General features: G+C 41.9%; 1 protein-coding gene across 5 annotated transcripts in view; it reads right to left on the reverse strand.

Moving 5' to 3' along the window:
• LOC146686666 (regulator of G protein signaling 6-like) overlaps nt 1-18,850 on the reverse strand; it is a 49,705-nt gene that overhangs the window by 19,855 nt on the left and 11,000 nt on the right. For all 5 annotated transcript variants that reach the window (XM_085442700.1, XM_085442702.1, XM_085442698.1 and 2 more), the window contains exon 3: nt 1,867-1,966. In XM_085442700.1, the coding sequence (XP_085298826.1) occupies nt 1,867-1,966 (100 nt within the window). The remainder of the gene's footprint in view (nt 1-1,866; nt 1,967-18,850) is intronic.

Raw genomic sequence — 18,850 nt, forward strand, 5'->3', positions numbered from 1 at the left:
TGTCGGTCCTGGGGGAGCCATGTGAAGGAGTGACTCAGAAACAGCCTCGGGACGGGGAGCAACCCCCTCGTCCGTGAGGGGTGACTCACTTCATACACGGGCACACAGGAGTACAAACGTAAATGAGTACAGTTTGTGGAGACAGAGAGAAAGAAGAGAGGAGCTTTTCTGTGATAGTTACAAGGGCAGCACAGCACCACGGGCAGTTTCCTCAATGGCCAAGGTCTTATTGGCAAAGACATCATCTGCCTCTAACAGTAGTAGCTGCAATTTAAATGAGCCCAAAAGGTCGTGCTTTCTTCACTGACTGCCTCACACACAGATAAACAGCCGCTGAAAAAAACAGATCCATTTAACCTGTATTATCTTACTTAACCAAAAAGGTGACATTTCAGAGTGGCAGGCACACTTTGCTTCCACCCTGACCACAGAAACTCACTCTGACACCTGCCTTCATGTGCAAAACGCAAGAGGAGAGGGCGCGAGTCTGCATTGTGTTCCTGCAAGGGATGTTTGACATTTGTGAATACTGCAATTACAAAAATATCAAATATTTTATGCAACTGTTCTTATATCTTAAATCTATGGTAGCATCTAATGCTCTTCTAAAAAAGCAAAGCCAAAGTCCGCTAAATGAGGCCCAGCATAGGTAAAGTTGGCAAATATACAAGTCTGTGCAAAGTCATCTGGGGGCAATCTTGGAAGATTAGTCGAATTTTTCCAAGTGGATAGGGAGGAGTGCTTTTGCTTGAAATGCCCCAACCCTAATCCCTAAGCCCACCTTTTCCTATGTTCTGTTTTTAGTCACTGATTGTGTTTGAGCTGAACAATCTGAAATCAGTCAACAGCAGCCAAAGTGTGCAGACACAGCTTCCAGTTAGACTGCACTAACAAGCGTTTACTTGTTTTTTTTTTCCCCAGTTGCTGATTTATGATTTTGTATAGATGGGGGGACAATTTAGAGGAAAAGCCAACATAAAGTGTCTTAATAAGATGCTGGTCCACCATGTGCCACCAATAACAGCTTTATCGTACCTTAGGATCGACTCTACGAGCCTCTTTCTTCAGAAAGGATGGTACGGTATTCTTCCCTCATGTTGTGTCACACTAATGGTGGTGATAGAGTACTGACTAAAAGGTTGATCCAAAAATCTCCCAACTCCCCAATATGGTGTCCCATCTGGTATCTGACAAAGTGACTCACACACCAAACCATTGTGCCTTGTGGTGGTGGACATTGTCGTCTGAGTTGGGATGGATAGTTATGTTTGATCATAGAATAAATCACTTGGGACAAGTTTGTACTGATTAGCAATGGGGATCACACACATACACACACACATTCTCGTTTTAATATCTTAGTGAGGACATCTAATTGACATAATGCTTTCCCTAGCCGCTTACCCTAACTCTAACCATCAAAAATGAGTGCCTAACCCTGACCCTTATCCTAAACCTAACCATAACCTAATTATAACCCTGACACTAAAACCACATTTTGAGTCTCAAAAATGCCTTTAAACTCATGAGGACAGGCACCTTTGTCCTCATAAGTGACTGTTGGTCCCCACAAAGATGTCTAAACAGGTGCGTGCACACACACACACACACACACACACACACACACACACACACACACACACACACACACACACACACACACACATACACACACAGTGTAGCAGAGCCAGCACTAACCTGTAAGCATCAAGGGTTTAGCTTTTCCCTATAATCAATCACCAAAAAAATGCAGTGTAGCAAAACCATAATATTTCTCCACTTGCTCCATTAGTTGGGTGTCTATGTGGATACACACACACACACACACACACACACACACACACACCTTTGCACACAAATACTAACCTGATACCACACTTGGGATCTTGGAGAGGAAGCTTTTGACAGTCCGTATGGCTACACCTCCTGCTTTCTCATCTTGGATTCGTGTAACAATGTCTTCAATCTGTGGGGAGGCCAGATGGAGGATTTCAATGAAATAGATTTTCTACAACAGCCAGCATTAACACAAAAAATAGAGTAACACAGTTTGAAAGAAAATATGTTGGCTGCCTTTTGTTCTATTCCCTTCTTTTGTTCTACCAACATGATCTCACACTGCTTCAATAATGTAGGTCTTGGGAGGACAGTCTGTGACCAATAGTGTTCCACTGTGTGTTTTTGTATCAAGGTATGCTTTTACTGCATTGGCAGTGTGTTTGGGCTCATTGTCATACTGCAAAATGAAGCCATTGCCAATTGGACACCAGATGGTACTGCATGGTGGAGTAGCATGCAAGTCTGATGGTATTTTTCTGCATTCATAATTCTATCAATTTTGACAAGATCTACAACATCACGGGCTGAATGCAGTCCCAAACCATGACAGAGCTTCCTGTCTGTTTTACAGATGGCTGTAGATACTCCGTGTCGTACTCTGCACATAGCGACAACCATTTGAACCAAGCATTTAAATTTGCCGCTGATATTCAGTCCAGGCGTTGTCATACCTCAGCCAAATTAGTGAAATTTTGAGTCTGGCTTCTTGGAAGCAAAGAGTAAAGAAAGGAGGCGTGCCTCCAGCACTACTATAATTATAGTACTAGAAGGGACAGTAATCAAAACCAGTCTAAAAGTGGCAGCATGAATAAGTTAAAGCTTCACTTTGCAACTTGAGGGCAACATAACAAGTAGTAGTAGTAAACACATTATTATTGTTATTATCATTATTATTATTTGACAACCAGCCAAACACAAATGCCATCTAATACCTGTTGGAAGGACTGATGCTGGAAAATGACCTGAGGTCAGTCTAATCCAAGTCCACGATCATGAATCATCACATGTGTAGATGTGTAGTTCTTACATTGACATAAACTGGCACCCTGTGACATGTTCCACTCTATAAAGCTCAGTCTTGCAAAACAGGGCAAACCTGGACCAGAGGTTTGGTAGAATTCAAGTATTTATTGAAACATATGCAGGCACGATATTTGAATGGCAATATAAGCACACTGTGATAAAACTTACAGCAGCAACAGCAGCATTATTCAGAGGTTTTGACCAGTTGAAAAAGGATGTCACAGCTATTCCTGGAGGTAGAGATAAACATCACACCTCCGACGCAGCTATACCCCCAAACACATCACATAACAGCCGCCTATAATTAGGAACGCTCGACTGCTCGACACAGCACATCATGCTGCTGCTCCACAGGGAGAACATATACAGAATCAAGCAAACATCCATTCTCAAACACACACTTAAAGAAACTGAAATTTACACTAAACTGTTCTTTTTTTATTTAAAAAAAAAGGTCAATTATAGTCACAGAGTCCATAATTTATAGGAACAGTCGGGTCATGTATTGAGCAGTGAGTGCTGTGGTGCCTGGTGGAGTCTCACTAGAGTCCAAAAGAAGCTGATTTTGCACACTTAACTGGTTCATGAGCAACCAGCCAAATGTAGGTTGTTTAGATGGCTATTAAATTCTTTATGGCTCTCTTAGCTTCTGTCTAGTAAGTAAACACACTGAAATGCTCACAGACATAATCATGCACACAGCTACTGTAAGAAAAAAGCTGATGAGGTGAATTCTGAGTGTCCAACTCGTAGGCATGATAACATTTTAGCAAAATTATTATGAATGCAGTTTATAAGATTAGGCTATATTTTGTCTCTTGTGCTAGCAAATGTCAACATGCTATAAATAATTTAATCATAAAAATGCACCTAATTGTAGGGAAACACTAGTGTTGTGTCTACACATGACAGACAACTTTGCAAAGAGTTGGTTTGAATTGTATGTCAAACATGCCAACAAAATGCCAAAGATAACACAATTTGACAGGCGTAATGAGCGTTTTTGCAGCACTAAAGTGATTTCCAATAACTTGGCATATCTCAATATGGCATGCAGTGAAACTAGACATGTGGAGGACAAAGGAAAATGTGGTAGCCCTAAAAAACAATCTATAGCAGATGAACACTATCTGAAAGTCATGCCCTTTAAAAATAAGAAAAAGAAATCCAGCAAATACCTAAAAAAGGACCTGAGAGATACATCTGACCCATAAGTTAATCCATCTACTGTTCACTGAAGCGTTATCGGAAACGGTCTCAGTGGAAGAGTGCCTGTCAAGAAGGCTTTCTTAAGGAAGAGAAACGGGGAGAAAGGGCTTTTACGCCAAATTACACAAGAATTAGACTGAAATTTGAAAAGTTTGGTTCAACTTGTCATTATTATGTACGGAGGAGGTCAGGGAGAGAGGTGAAACAGTCCAGATGCAAACAGCACTGATGCAGTGTATGATCAACATCGACAAGAGAACAGAACAAAAGGCAGCAAACATCCAAAGAAGAGTTTTGAATGTCCTTCAAGAAGCCTGGAGAACTGTTCCCGAAGACAAATTTCAAGAAACTACAAAAAAGCTTTTTAAGAGAGTTCAGGATGTGAGAAAAATAAAGGTGGTCACACCAAATATTGACTCTGAAGCTCTTTAGAACGATACAAACTTTGTGTTTATCTTATATGCTGTATTTCCTTTTCTATTTGCAAATGTATCAAAACATTATTGAGCCTTTTGCAGTTTTCTAGCAAAATACAAAGAAATGAGGGGTGCCACGAGACTTTTGCACAATTTATATTTGCAAAGTGATTAAATCTTTAATGGGATAACCAGATAGTAGATTTTATCTTCTCAGCTGTCCATCATCAGCTGAATAAAGGTGGCTGTGTACTTTGTATTTCACCTTTTTGTGAGATCAAAACCATTTCTTGACATTTTCTTAATTTAGCAGAATATCTTTACTAAGATTACCACCAAAACTTCAGAAACGTGCCCCGGAGTGTAAAGAGAAAGAAAACAAGCAGAGAGTTTTCCCACGGTACTTCCTGCCTACTCAACCACTTTAAACAAGGTAACCATCCTCCCTGGCAAAGCTTTAAATGGATGGTTCATAAACATACGCCATAAATCTACAATATAAGATGCAGATGTATATGAATTAATATCATACATAATGCAGAGCACAGAGATGATTGAAAGCATGACGACTGTGTGGCAAGACAATTACCAATCTCTCACCATAAGTATAAGAGAGTGTCTCGGCATAAATTATTGAGCATCCACAATGGAGACTGACTGCTTCATCTCTGTTCATAAATCTCTCACAAAGGAGCAGGGAGAGATTAGAGGAGCTGCATCTGCTCTCGTTTAAACCTGCTTTTACCTGCACGTGAGCCCAAACAGCACAATCAGGGCGCAGGGATTAGAAATGGGAAACATCACAATGTTGAAGAGAAACTTTCTGCTCAAAGGAGCAGGAAAGAAAAACTTTGAAATCAACTCTGAAGGACTCCTCAAATCCACTGAGGCACAACAACACGTTAATTCCTTTTCTTTTCCTGTGATTACAGGCATTGGTTTGAGTATTTCTCCATAGACAGAACTCATTACCTCCCAGTAGCAGACAAGAAGCTCTTGGCACAGCTACAGAAAGTGCACATTGTATCTCCTTGATGCACAGGCTAATGGTGCTGCAGCGTGGTGTGGAGGGTTGTTTAGCACCTAACATTGCTGCTCGCGAGCGATAACAGCACTTTGTCCCTTGCCACCGAGCTCTATAAATGATTATCAAGAGAACACTATCTTGTGTATCCTGCCACCATATTGTATGTTTGCATTCGCAGCACGTGTGTGCGTGCACCTTTGTGCCAGTGTATGAATGCTGTCACCTGTCCACCTTATCTTAAGGCAGGACCAGTAATTTGTCTGGCACCGGTAGCAGGTTAAGGATGAAGGGAGAAAGTGCGATGGAGCTTGAGGTGAAATATGGCAAAGCCAACACAACAAGAACATCAGAAAAACATTAAAAATTTAAAAATCCCATTTACTCCACGTTATTTAAAGAACATGCTTAATGAAGTGACATAAAAGCAAATGGGAGCATCAGCGGCATAAATAACCATCATGTGAATGCAATATGTTGCTGGGCTTTAAGTGTGGAAACATTCATTTCTCCTACTAATTGAAAATCTGGGCCCATTTTTTTTTTTCTTTTTCCAAAAATGGCCAGAGATGAAGCTATTTAAAACTGGCCCAGCCTTGAGAAATAAGAGCGCCGCTGTTAAAAGACGGATCCGGCAGTAATAGTGCCATTAAAGATTCAGCAGTCATCAGGAGACTCGGGCACATACTGTGTCATTGTTGGAAGAGATTTGGGGGCAGTGAGGAAAATGACCGATGTCTAGGTGGTGGGCAAAGAAGAAAAATGTCTGGCCTGGAGATGATTCTGACATCAGTGTTAGGGTGTGTGACAATGAAACAGTGATGAGGCTTTGAAAAGTTTTCAGGTTTTCAAGTTTTTCCCTGAAGCAGCCCTGCTTTTGTCTTCTTTTCAGTATCCAAGCATTCATTTGTGTTTGGAGATGGCATTACATTCTCACTACAGAAGATTATGAAAAAAGATATTGTAAGTGAAAGCAGCTGGATTTCACTGCCAACTTCATGCTCCTATAATGTGACTAAATAAAAATCCACTCCTTATTTCTTTACTTATTTTACTATAATCTATAGGCAATCTGCTGACTTTACCAGGACCTCAACAGTCTGAAAAAATATGAATATGTCTCAGAAATAGTACAAAATATCTGACCTTAGCACAAACACATTATAAACCGATAAACCTTATTGTTTTTCGTCCTTTCTTCACCCACCGATCTAAAGTCAAGACCACATCTGTCTCTTCACAAACCTCCAGAAAACAAAGCTTTTTCATGACTAGCCAGGATTAGCACATCAAAAGGCTAAAGATGGCCACCATCGTGTCATCATTATGTTTTTCTTTTATCCTAACAGAGCTTCCCTCAAAGCTGCTAATTTGCCATTGCCCCACAGCATACTGGTTGTTTTTTTACTTCCAAATCATTTGTCGTGTCCGTTCGGTTACTACGTTCACACTTTCTTTCGACATATTGTTCTGGATTGCGCTCTGCTGCTGTGTGCCTGTGCACTGCTGTTCCTTCTCAGCAGATGGCTGCACTGACCCCTTTTCTGAATCATAGAACAGTGACCTTCATGCTGCTTTCATTCCAACTGTGTTGTTATAATCTCTGTATTTTGCAGTACCTACATTTCCAGACACTTGCAGGCTAGCAGGACACCACTGGCATATTAATGTGGCCTGCATCCTTCCATTTCATTTTACATATATAATCTCTGTTACCACTAACTTTTAGTATTTTGGACTTATAAGATTTAAAGTAAGATAATTGTTTTAATACAAAATTATTTTCTAATATTTAACTTTTATTTCCTATATACTGGAGCTGAATTAGCTGCAGTATCAAATAATAACAATAAGTTCTGTTAGTTGCCAGTTACGACTAGTAGTTGTTAGCTTTATTAGTTCAACTGCTAATAAATGCTAACGATAACCAACCATTTAAGCCTGTGCTGAAGATTAAACTGAGCATCAGAATGAGGGCAACAGTTTATTTAAATAGATATGGCGTGATGTTGGCTGTTCTGAGATTTTCAGAAACTGACAATTTTGCTGTGCAACCATCTCAGGGGTTTGCAGATAATGGTGTGAAAAAGAGAAATTATTTGGTGAGGGCCTTGTTACCAGAGGTTAGAGGAGAATGACCAGACTGCTTCAAGCTGAAGGATGGAAACAGTAAATCAAATATTCACCTACTATGAACAAAGAAGAGCATCTCTGAATGCACAGGACACTGAATCTTGAAGCAAATGAGCTACAGCATTAGAAGACCACACCAGGTACTCCTGGTGTGTGCCACAATTTCCATGGGCTAACCAAAATTCTGACAATGTAGATTGGAAAAGCGTTGCCTGGTCTAATGAGTCTCAATTTCTGCTCTGACATTCAGCTGGTATGGTGAATCATCCTGCCTTTTATCATTGATTCAGACTGGAGACGGTGTAATGGTACAGGGGATATTTTTTGGCACACTTAGGGCTCTTTCCTAATGAGAGTGTACCCATCTTCCGATGGCTGCTTCCAGCGGGACACTTTACCATGTCAGAAACCTCAAACTATCTCAAACTGGTTTCCCTGTACTCAAGTAGCCTCCATAGCTACCAGATCTAAATCCAGTGGAGCACTTTTGGGATGTGGTGGAACAGGAAGTTAGCCAACAAATCTGCAATAACTCTCTGATATTATCAACCTAATATGGACCAAAATCTCTGAAGAGGTTTCCAGCACCTTGTTGAATCTATTCCAAAACAATGAGGGCATCTATGGGTCCAGCTCAGTACTAGCAAGATGTACCTAATATTGGCTGGTTGAGTAGAGTTGAGTTGCTCTCATATGAATAAAGAACACAATTTAAACATGTATGTAAGCACATATATACTGCAAAACAATTGCAACATTCTTCATAAAAATCAGTGTTCTCATCCACAACTTGGTGGATGTTGCTAAATAACTTAGACTGTCATATAATACTCCTCAGAGTGCCACTTTGACCTCTGCGCCAAACTGGGTGCATAATTAAGCGAGTTCCAGCTGGTGTGCGGTGCCCTGGGGAACGAGGTGAGAATAAAGCCTGCTGGAGAAAGAAGACGCCCCTTCTCTTTCCCATGGAAAAGCCCTGCCAGGAAATTGTGATGGCTGGAAACTTGGATGGTTTTAGAGATGTGTTAATGAATCACATTTGAGTGAACTCCCTCACACACTGGCACATAGCTGTGCGCAGTCATGTGGACAGGAAAGACACCAAATCACCTGCTACGTCTGGTATTGCAATTCACTGAGGCGTCGGCGGCCCGAAACAGACATATTCAGCGATCCATTTCTTCTCTAAATTGCCATCTCCATGGGAATGCCCTGCAGAAAAAGCCATTTCTTTTCTGCAATAAACAACTGTTTTCCCATCAGGTCCTGCAGCTGAAAAAAAAAAGCTTTTTACACCCTAGTGAAGCCATTTTCACTTTTGCCAGCGCCTTTCATATGTAATTCCTGTAATCATTAGCGATAATGGATCATAAATGCACTAAAGTTAATTGCTAAACACGGAGAAAATGAACCCTATTCACTCAAATCTGCACTCTTAGTAACATTATTTCATGAAAGCCTGCTGAACGTTATGTGTGCACGTCCGTGGATCAGTGAAACGATCTGTGAACCTGTCACTAATCAATTAGTTTTTAGTGATTTTAAAAAATATATATATATTTACATTCTCTCCATGCAAACACACCCTGCCCCTTCAGGGGAATTTTTGCTCCAGCTGGGTGGATTCATTTGCAAATGAAAACGTAACAAACATTAAAAGTTTCTTGAGCTCCTGTCAAGGAGAACTACGTAGGTATAGGGTTGTATGGAAAGTCCAATTAGCCAGTACTGGGCTGCCCATACTGCCGGATGCTCTTCAGGGAAACTGATGAGATCCAGAAGTGTGCAACTGTGATGCCTAGCTTCACTTTAAACCAGTCAGACCCATGTGCTGGAACAGGAAGTGTTGATGAGGATGTTAGCTGCTTGTTTGGGCCGGTCGAGGATCCCTTATGGAAACTGGCGTACGTTTCTATGGCAACACTGGTGTCAAGAGGAGCAGAGCAATTAAAAGTTTGCCAAGTTAAGCTCAAATGCTGGGCAGCGTGCCAGCCTGACTAAATTACAATTACAGATCCACTTCTTTGCACAAGAGGGATAATCTTGTTTTCAAATCATTCTTTTACATTTTTGGGTTTTCTTTCTTTTTTTAATAGGAATTAATAAGCTACTTTTTTGTTCTCCAGCGTCAAATGAGATGCTTACAAATCAAAGCTTTGGGGCTGTGAGCAAACTGCAAATGCAAAGACGGCTTGGCTAAGACAGCCTATAGTCAGGCGAGCGTAAGCCTGCCCACAAACCATAGTGACTCATCAGGTCACCTTTCTGTTGATGAGACTCAAGGAGGACAGAAAAAGATCATCTCCCCTCTTGTAAATGTCTGTTGTTAGATACTCCATGGGTTGCTAAGGGCTCGAGTGCAGTGGGGGGGAAAAAAGGAGTCTGCTGCTGCTCTGAACAGATTGTCCACTCTAAAAACAAAGTGCACTGCACAGATACAGGGGCTACTTTTAAAACAAAAACTGCCTCAAATGAAGGACAACAGCAGCCTCGAATTGGACTAGCTGCTTTCACAGGCTTGCTCATACTCTGCTGTGTATGAGATCAGACATGTCAGAAATGAGCAACAGCCACAGGACCAGTGGGGCAAAGGTAATTTTCCCCACTGGGAGTGAACTGTGTATTACCTGCAGTTCATTCCTTTGCGAGATTTACCTCAGAGATCACTTGCTCATGGCAATTTAAATGCAGGGGTGCAACTTTGAATGCAAACACCTCTAACGGCACCTGCATTTTAAACGAGGGACTCGGTGTATGTCAATGTGGGAGCAGTAGAGGAGAATATCTCTGGTCTCTAGTCTCTAATTGAGACAGAAAAGCAATACAGGACTGTGGCATGTGAGAAATGAAAATGAGAGACGGAGAGGGCGGTGGTATGATGCAAACAAATGCAGAGAAAGCTAACAGCCTGCACCACACAGAAAGCATCTGCGACTGTCTCCCTGACTGCTAGTTTCAAAGATCTGTGAAGAGAGGGTTTTCTGTCATTTAGCGGCTTTTGATTTCTTCGTGCACTCGCTGCCGTAACTTCTCAGTCACCGGAGTCTAAGGCTTGCCTCCATGTCACAGAGTGTTCACTGTAAAAGTGGAGATGAAAAGGGTATGAAATGTTGCGCTATTCTAAGGGTGCGCAGCGATTAAAGCACCTGGGAGTGGAGGGGCTCAGGTCTGGTGTGTGTGTGAGACAGAGGTGGTGCTGAATTCGAGCTCTCTTTGAATCGCTCTCATCTTCTTGATCAATAGCCTCAGTTCATCTTCAGATCTGGGGCACTGCAACTGTGTAATAATGTCCGCATGTAATTGGTTTGAGGTGGTACCATCTCTCTATATTCATGTTGTCACTGCCCCCTGACATGCCACTCTTTGAGTCCTCAGTCCCATTCCTTAAGTCCTGGTGGGAATTGGGTTAATAGGAAAAGGATGAGGCATGCCCAGGTTGGCCTTGTCCCTCAGTGGACACACAGGTCTGCTCTTGATGTGGGAGACGCAGGAGACTTTGCAATGCAAAGCTTTCTCAGGAGGAAACCAGAGGCCGTGGGGGGGGGCCTTGATGACATGTTTTAGCTTTAGAAGTTGAAAACAGTGAGTAATTATTTGATCCCGTGCTGAATTTGAAGGTTTATTCTCACTTACAAATCGAGAGAGACAGAATATCAACTATAGATTTAGAAAGAAGACATTACATAAAATCTATAAATTGCATAGCATGTTATTGAGTGAAATAAACATTTGATCCCCAAGCAAAACATTACTTAGTGCTTGATGGAGAAATCAATATTTGCGAACAAGTTGGTCATCAGGTTTGCACATAACTGAGGAGGGATTTTGGTCCACTCCTCTCTACAGAAACTCTCTAAATCTTTTAAAACTCAAAATCAACTCCCTCCACACATTTTCTGTAATGTGCTTCCCCTTTCCATTTTACCTTGGCGGTATGTTTTGGATCATTGTCATACTGGAAGACTCCTCTTCAGTGTTCCGGCTGAGGAAGGGAGGTTGGCGTCCAAGATTTTTATGGCCCCAAAGCTCAATGTTTCCATGCTTGACTGTATGGATGGTGTTCTTTGTGTCATACTCAGCATTTCTCTTCCTGCAAACATGGCGGATCAACTTGATGCCAAAGAGCTTGATTTTTCATCTCTGGTGTCATCTGACAACAGCACTTCTCCCAAGCCTTCTTTGACTCATTTAGATGTTCAGTGGCAAACCTATGATGGGCCTGTACATGTGCCTTCTTGAACAGGGGGCCTGCAAGAATTTAATCCATGGTCCTGCTCGCAGTGGTGGAGAGGCTGGAATGGAAGAAACTGATTTGGTGGACAGGTGTGTTATGTATATCCAAAACCTGAGGTTGGTTGGTTGCTTGCTTGATTAGTTGTTTGATTGATTGATTGATTGACTGGTTGGTTGACTGATTGATTGATAATTGATTATATGAGCCACTGGGGCATACAGGGAGATCAAAATCTTATTTCAGTCAACCGCATGCAAACTAATTTGTAACTTTTAAGTGGTGTGTGTGGTTTTTAAAAATACAATGTTGGTTGATATTCTGTCTCTCTCCAGTAAAATGAAACTGCCATTAAACTTACAGATAAGCAAACTTACAAATTCATTAGGGAGTCTGTGATTTCCCCAATGAACCTCCTCCTTACTTGTAATATTTACTCTGGATTCCTTCTTTAGAAATTGGAAGTAACACTGACTTGTTCCATGTTCCTTTTTCAAAGTGATAATTTGATATTTGATCGACCTGCAACAGAAAAGACACGGAGCCAGCTCCCTGGGGCTTTAGTTGAGATTACATAGTGTTCTTTAGTAACAGTATAATAATAAAAGTCGACTCTCTGAACTCGATCCAAACCCATCTCATCCACATGCGCATCTATCCAATTCACAAACGCACTCACGCCTACATCGTCCGTACATATTCTGTATTAGCCTATCACCAGAAAACTGTTGAATCAGTGATGCATGCATGTGCATTTGGCATATAGCAACACTTCACAGCCAAATGATGTATCACATCTTAATCAGCTTAGCCAAGTTTTGATCCAAAGGATTTTTTTCCTCCCTTTCTCGTTTCATGTCATAATTCTATAATGCCATCTGCTCGACTGCTCCACATTCTTTCCCTCCAGGGACACAGAGTATGGCTCAGTCCTCCACACGTTTTATACCTCGGCTCATAACGATGCTGTTTTTCGTCTCTGTTCCTTTTGAATTCCTATGTTTACAAGAAATTCTCCTGAAAGAGAGGCCCTTGACCTCTAAAGATGTATAGGAGATGCTCTTTACAACAGCACTTTGTTTTATTAAGCGCCCTCCCCTGCATGCCCTTCCATTTTTCCTCATTGGCTTCTGTCATCCACACATTTTTTGCCTCTCTTCATGCACAAGGATCCTGATGGGTTTTTAGAGGTAAAGGATGTCACAGTGACAACAGAGGGACAAATTGAAAAAGGACCATAAAGGAAAGAGAAGGTGTTGTGGAACACAGTGGAGGCGGAAATGAACTTTAGAACCCACACAGATGCTGAGACACTCACACAAGTCCATCCTGCTATCAGACAGCACATTCACCAGCAGTTTTATTTGTAATATCATGCAACATTAGGCCATTTTTCTTAGAGGAGTATTTCAAGTTTGCCGAAGAGCTATGAAAACAACTCGACTCTCGCTGGCAATAAAGCCTTGTTACCTCCAACTTGCAGCTACAAGTGATGAAATCCAGGCAGCTGGGCGTACATGTGGTGATAAAATCTCATCTCGCAGTGCCGTGGGGCATCAAGCGGCGGCGTACACTCGTAATGTTCTTTGCTGCACTCAGTCCCTGAGGCCATGCCTCCTCTTCCTGATAAGGAGCTGCCACAGAGATGTTCACAGTTCTGGCCTTTGTCACCCTGTCATCCTCGCTCTTACACACCACTCGTCCAATTGTCATCCACTAATGACTTTTAATGAAACTACATGAGTCCTGAGGAAGCTCGCACAACTGCATTGCAGGCAAAAAAGGATATGTCACAGAGCTATGTTGGCTAATTGACTGAATAATGAAATCAATAGATAGTAAAACACAGAAGCTCCAGTCTTTTATAGCATCAAATCTTTACTTACTGCTCATCGATTGTCTATAACGTCAACAGACCACCTTAACTGCTAACCAAAGCATTAATAGGAAGCAACCAAATTTTCTCATAAATCTTTTATTGTTTCACCCCAGGCGAGCCAAAAATGAACCATCTATTACGCCTGCAAAGCTAGAACTTGCAACCTTACCATCACAGCCCCCTTGAATTATTGAATAGGCTTCTTAAGAAGAGACTAGGCATGCTTTGTGATCTAAAATCCTCTCAACATATTTCAGAATGAAGAGTGGTGTCCGTTTGAGTGTTTTTTCCCCCCACTGCACGCTATCTGCTTGTGACAGCAGGCTGTAATGCTGAGAAGGATTGTGGAGGGATTGCTCTGCCACACTTGCTTTGGAGGACATCAGAATTGTCTTACTATTTCCTAGACAGTGTTAAATCATGAAGGTTCTTCTTTGACCAGGCCTTAGGGTATTAGCAGCTCTGTAGTGCAATGGCTTCCACGTTCACCTTACAAGCGTAAGATCCCCGGTATGATCCTGAGAGGACGCACAAATCCCTTCGGGGGTTGCGTCGGGGAAGAGCACCCAGCATAAAAATCTGCAAACATGCGGAGTCACCTGTTGTGGTAACCTCATGTGAATAAGGGAGCAGCTAAAAGTAACTTCATGCTGTAATCGGCTATGAATTATTTTATGTTGATGTTTAAACTTTGTTTAAACTTTAACCATCGTCATTTCCATGGAAACACCTTGGAGAGGTGCGCCTTTTCTTTTTTGGACACTATTCTTTCAGGCTTTCTCTTGTTATATTTATTTATTTATTTATTGCCTCAAACTTATATACATATAAAACAGATTAAAGACTATATAGAAGAAAAAGGAAACGCTGTTTTACCTCTTCCAGCTTGTATTAGTCCACTTATGTCCACTAATCAAAGTACAAGTGATTCATGTTGCATGTGAACATGGCCTCGTCTGCATACAGCTGTTCTCTCTGTGCCACCATGCACAAAAAAAAAAAAAGCTTAAGCTTATTTTATCTTTCTGCTATATCGTGTTATAGGCTCGAAAACAGATGGAAGGAGCTGAATAAAGCTGATCTACAACAGATTGCGACTATTTTTCAAAACTATATCTGTTTTTCTTATGTTCGCGCCTGGCTTGTCATTGTGTGAAGTAAGCATGGATTAGTAGACTCTTCATTATTTTCAAGTCACTGTGATTCCTCCACTGTAGCTGTTAGAAATGACAAACACGTCACCTGAACCGCATAAGGCAGGGATGGGGGAACTCCAGGCCTCAAGGGCCGGTGTTCTGCAGATGTGTCCTTGATCCAGCACAGCTGATTTAAATGGCTGAATTACCCCCTCAACAAGTCTTGAAGTTCTCCAGAGGCCTGGGAATGAACTAGTGATTTGATTCAGGTGCGTTGACCCAGGGTGAGACCTAAAACCTTGCAGGTCACCGGTCCTTGAGGTCTGGAGGCAGTGCTGTGAGTAGACGGCAATGACATTTTTATGATTAGGAAAAAGCCTCTGAACATCCAGCCACTGCGATGAAGCCAGACTGCATGATTTAAAGTACATTGCTATGTTCTTAGCTGCCCTGAGAGTAATTCTTACAGCATTGTGTGACTGATTCTTTTGGGAGAACATTAACGTCACAGCAAAACCAACAGCGGCCGACAGCTCTTTTTGTGGAAAACAAATCCACACATTTATCAATACACGTTTTCTGCCTTCCACCAGCTGCACTTCCGAAATGTGGGAGTAACCACGTTGGATTCCTCTGGTGATACCATCCTACTCCACCATCATCACCGCCTTTGTCCCTCTTGCCCCGAGCCTGATCGATTCTGATGATTACGACGAGCTTAAAAGCTTCGGCACTCCCTTCCTCTCTTTTCTGCTAATAAAGACCAATCTGCAACTAAAGCAAATGCCGCGGTGTCAAATTAAAGGCAGGATGCCGGAGTGTCTAAATGAATTAAGCTCACACTGCATCCAAGTAACTGGTTGTAAAGGAAGGCGTGAAGCAGATCAAAACAACTACTTTTAAAAACCCTGAAAGACCAAAGTTTAGGAGCAGGTTTAACTTTCACCCAAGCCTCAGATTCAGGTTCACTTTCCCTCCGCTCACTTAGTTTGATAAAAGTAATCACAGCTTTGTTTTAAGCACCGGGGGCCTCTGCTGTATAAGTTATTGACAGAACAATTGGAGTGGAAATAGGAGTCAGCACACAGCAAGGTCTCCCGCAAGGACATTTCTATTATTTTCGAGCTGAAAAAAGGAAACAAGGAGAAATGTGCCAGTGATTATCTAACATAATGGAAACTTGTACAGCCTTCCTAATGTCACAGATTCAGTTTGAAATCCCCCCACGTACCGCGGGACAACAGAGTCGCTTTTGACAAATGGGTTATTTAGACCTTTATGACTCTGGCGGCAACTGCAACGGACAGATGTGCAAGGACATCTCAGTCGTTTGGCCAATTAATTTTTAAGTGATGGGGAAGTGTCGTGACAGTGCACAGCTCAACACAGGCATCCCAAGAGGCAAAGTTACTGAATCGGGGTGGTCTAAAGTGAACCCAAGTAGAGGGGAATGTGTTTTGGGGGGTGCAGGTCCCTGCTCTGGAACAGAACTAAATGGTCTGGTCCGACCTCCAAGCCATGTTTAGTCAGACGAGCTAGCCAGGGTAATTAACACTTGGGGCATGGGTGACTCATCCCTGCTTCAGCCTTTACCCAGAGACAATTACAGAGTCACACCACTCTACCAACTGACACTCCATCATTACCTGCGAATCAGCAGAACACAGATGATACTCGCCGTCTGTCTCTTGCTCATCTGAGTCAGAGCTTTTATTCTGAGCAACGCGTCTCTCTATCGACCCATCAGATGTGTCTGTAAACAATATAAATGGGTGTGCAGATGGTGCCACAATTGGAGTACATTTGTATGGTTGCTCAAAGTGCTGTCGATCGGTATATGTCAAAGTTGTAATTGTGCAGCAGGCTGAAAGGTGCCGCATTGTGCTCGTCTTTGTCAGAAGTAATTAACGGCCATTTGAAAGATGTGCCTTCTTTTGTTGTTTTTCATTCTTTGAACTCTTCTTTTAAGAGTCTGAGCAGAGAAAGAGGCGTCTAATGAAGCATTCAGTGAAATGGCACATGCAGCGAGCTTCGTTTTTTCCATCAGGGAGCCGTACTTCATCAGCTTGATTCAGCATATTGAGGACATATTCATCACTTGCCGATCCACCGGCACAAGGATTAAATACACCATCAGTGGAAAAGAAAAACTGTCTGCAGTGATAAAATCCTCATTCCACTTTGATGAGACGTGAAAATGGGACAAGATGGAGCATGGAGCAGTTCTAGAGAAGATCTCACTGGGTTTAAAGAAAAAGTCAGGTGACAGTTACAGCTGAAATTGACACATGCAGAAGATAACGTTGTAAAAAAGGAAGAATGGAGCGGTAGAAGAATACAGTCGCAGGGTCTCGTTCATAGGAAATGTTCAGATCCTTTTTCCATCTTTAAATGTGGAAAATCTCCACAGTGGACTATGGACATTGATTTTTAATGTGGCTTTAAAGATCGTTTCGGACAAATGAGCGGTCTGCTTGTGCATCCTTATTAGCCAATCAGCTGGCTAATTTAAGTCAAATGTGACCAGTGGCTAATTATTCTCATTCTGTACGCTGCATGCACAAATGTACTCACTGACCTCTTAATACAGGTATAACTGTCCAACCAATCACATGACACAAGTATTTCAGGAACTGCTGATCCACTTTGATTTTCCCAAACAGATGCAACATAGAAAGGCAACAGTAACTTAAATAAAGCACTCGTTGTGACCAAAGTGTGCAGAAGAGCATCTCTGAAAACAGAAACAGCATAAGACCTGTTACACTTGCCACTCCTGTCAGCTAAGAACAGGAAACTGGGGCTACAAGTAACACAGGAGACTGGAAAAATGTTGCCTCGTCTGATGAGTCTCCATTTCTGCTCTGACAGTCCGATGGCAGGGTCAGAATTTGGGATAAACAACATTTAGGCTGCTGGTGCTGGTGTAATAATGTAGAGGATAATTTCTCGACACGCATTGGCTATTATTTAAATGCCAACCTGAGTCTGGAGCAGGAGATTCACATCATGAGAGCAGCAAACCTGCTGCAGCTGTGTATCTCTGAGGAGTGTTTCCAGCACCTTGTTGAATCTCAGTCATGAAGAATTAAGCACCAGCAACATGTACCTAATAAAATAGCCTGTGAGTTGTTTGTTTGGTGAGACATTTGAATGACCTTTGCTCAACAAATTAACAAAGTGAATCTATCACTGGCTTAATGACAGCAGTTGTAAAAATAAGAGCACATAAAAGCAAAATTCAATAAGTTACTGCTACAAATGCATTTTGATCTTTCAAAAGGAAGTAAGAAAAAACAAATTCACAGGGCAGATGTCACCTGTCAGGATCCTTCATGTCTCTCTGCTTCTTTTGTTGTCTCCGCTTCACCTCTTGGCAACATCATCTCAAATCGAGCATGGCTCAGTCTGACCACATCAATCCACAGCTGACTTTTTACTTTTGTGTCAGCAAGAATCCGGCTACAGATCCCCGTGGCTGCTTCTCAGCCCACCCTCATGAGGTGTGATGTTTCTCAGGAGGACATCCCTAAATAGAGGGCTCTTACCATGACTTTAGAAGTAATCGTCTTTGAGTCTGTGTTTAATGTGTCTCTCATCTGCGACATCCCTTTTAATCGCTTGTCCTCCTGACAAGCGCTTTGCACACTTAAGATAATATTAATACAGATGTGTCAGAAATTATTATTTTTGCCGCAATGAATGCATTTGTTTTGAAAAATGTGACAAAACCATGTTGTGCAGTAATAGCATGCTCTCTCTTTACATTTTCCTAATTAAGCGTGTCAGCGCTACCGTGGGGCTACAGCTTGATTATCAAGTGGAGAACCAGCAACTTTTCACGCAGCTTACAAATGTCACAGCTGGTTTCAGTAACCCACTAGGATTTACAGCTGTGATTATACATCAGTTGATTCTAAAGTTAGCAGAAAACGTAAGGAAATTTGTGCTTGGTCGATT

Source organism: Copadichromis virginalis, linkage group LG19, assembly GCF_057382275.1.
Source record: "Copadichromis virginalis isolate Kocher_CV1m ecotype Utaka linkage group LG19, C_Virginalis_male_GT1.1, whole genome shotgun sequence".
Taxonomy (NCBI): Eukaryota; Metazoa; Chordata; class Actinopteri; order Cichliformes; family Cichlidae; genus Copadichromis; species Copadichromis virginalis.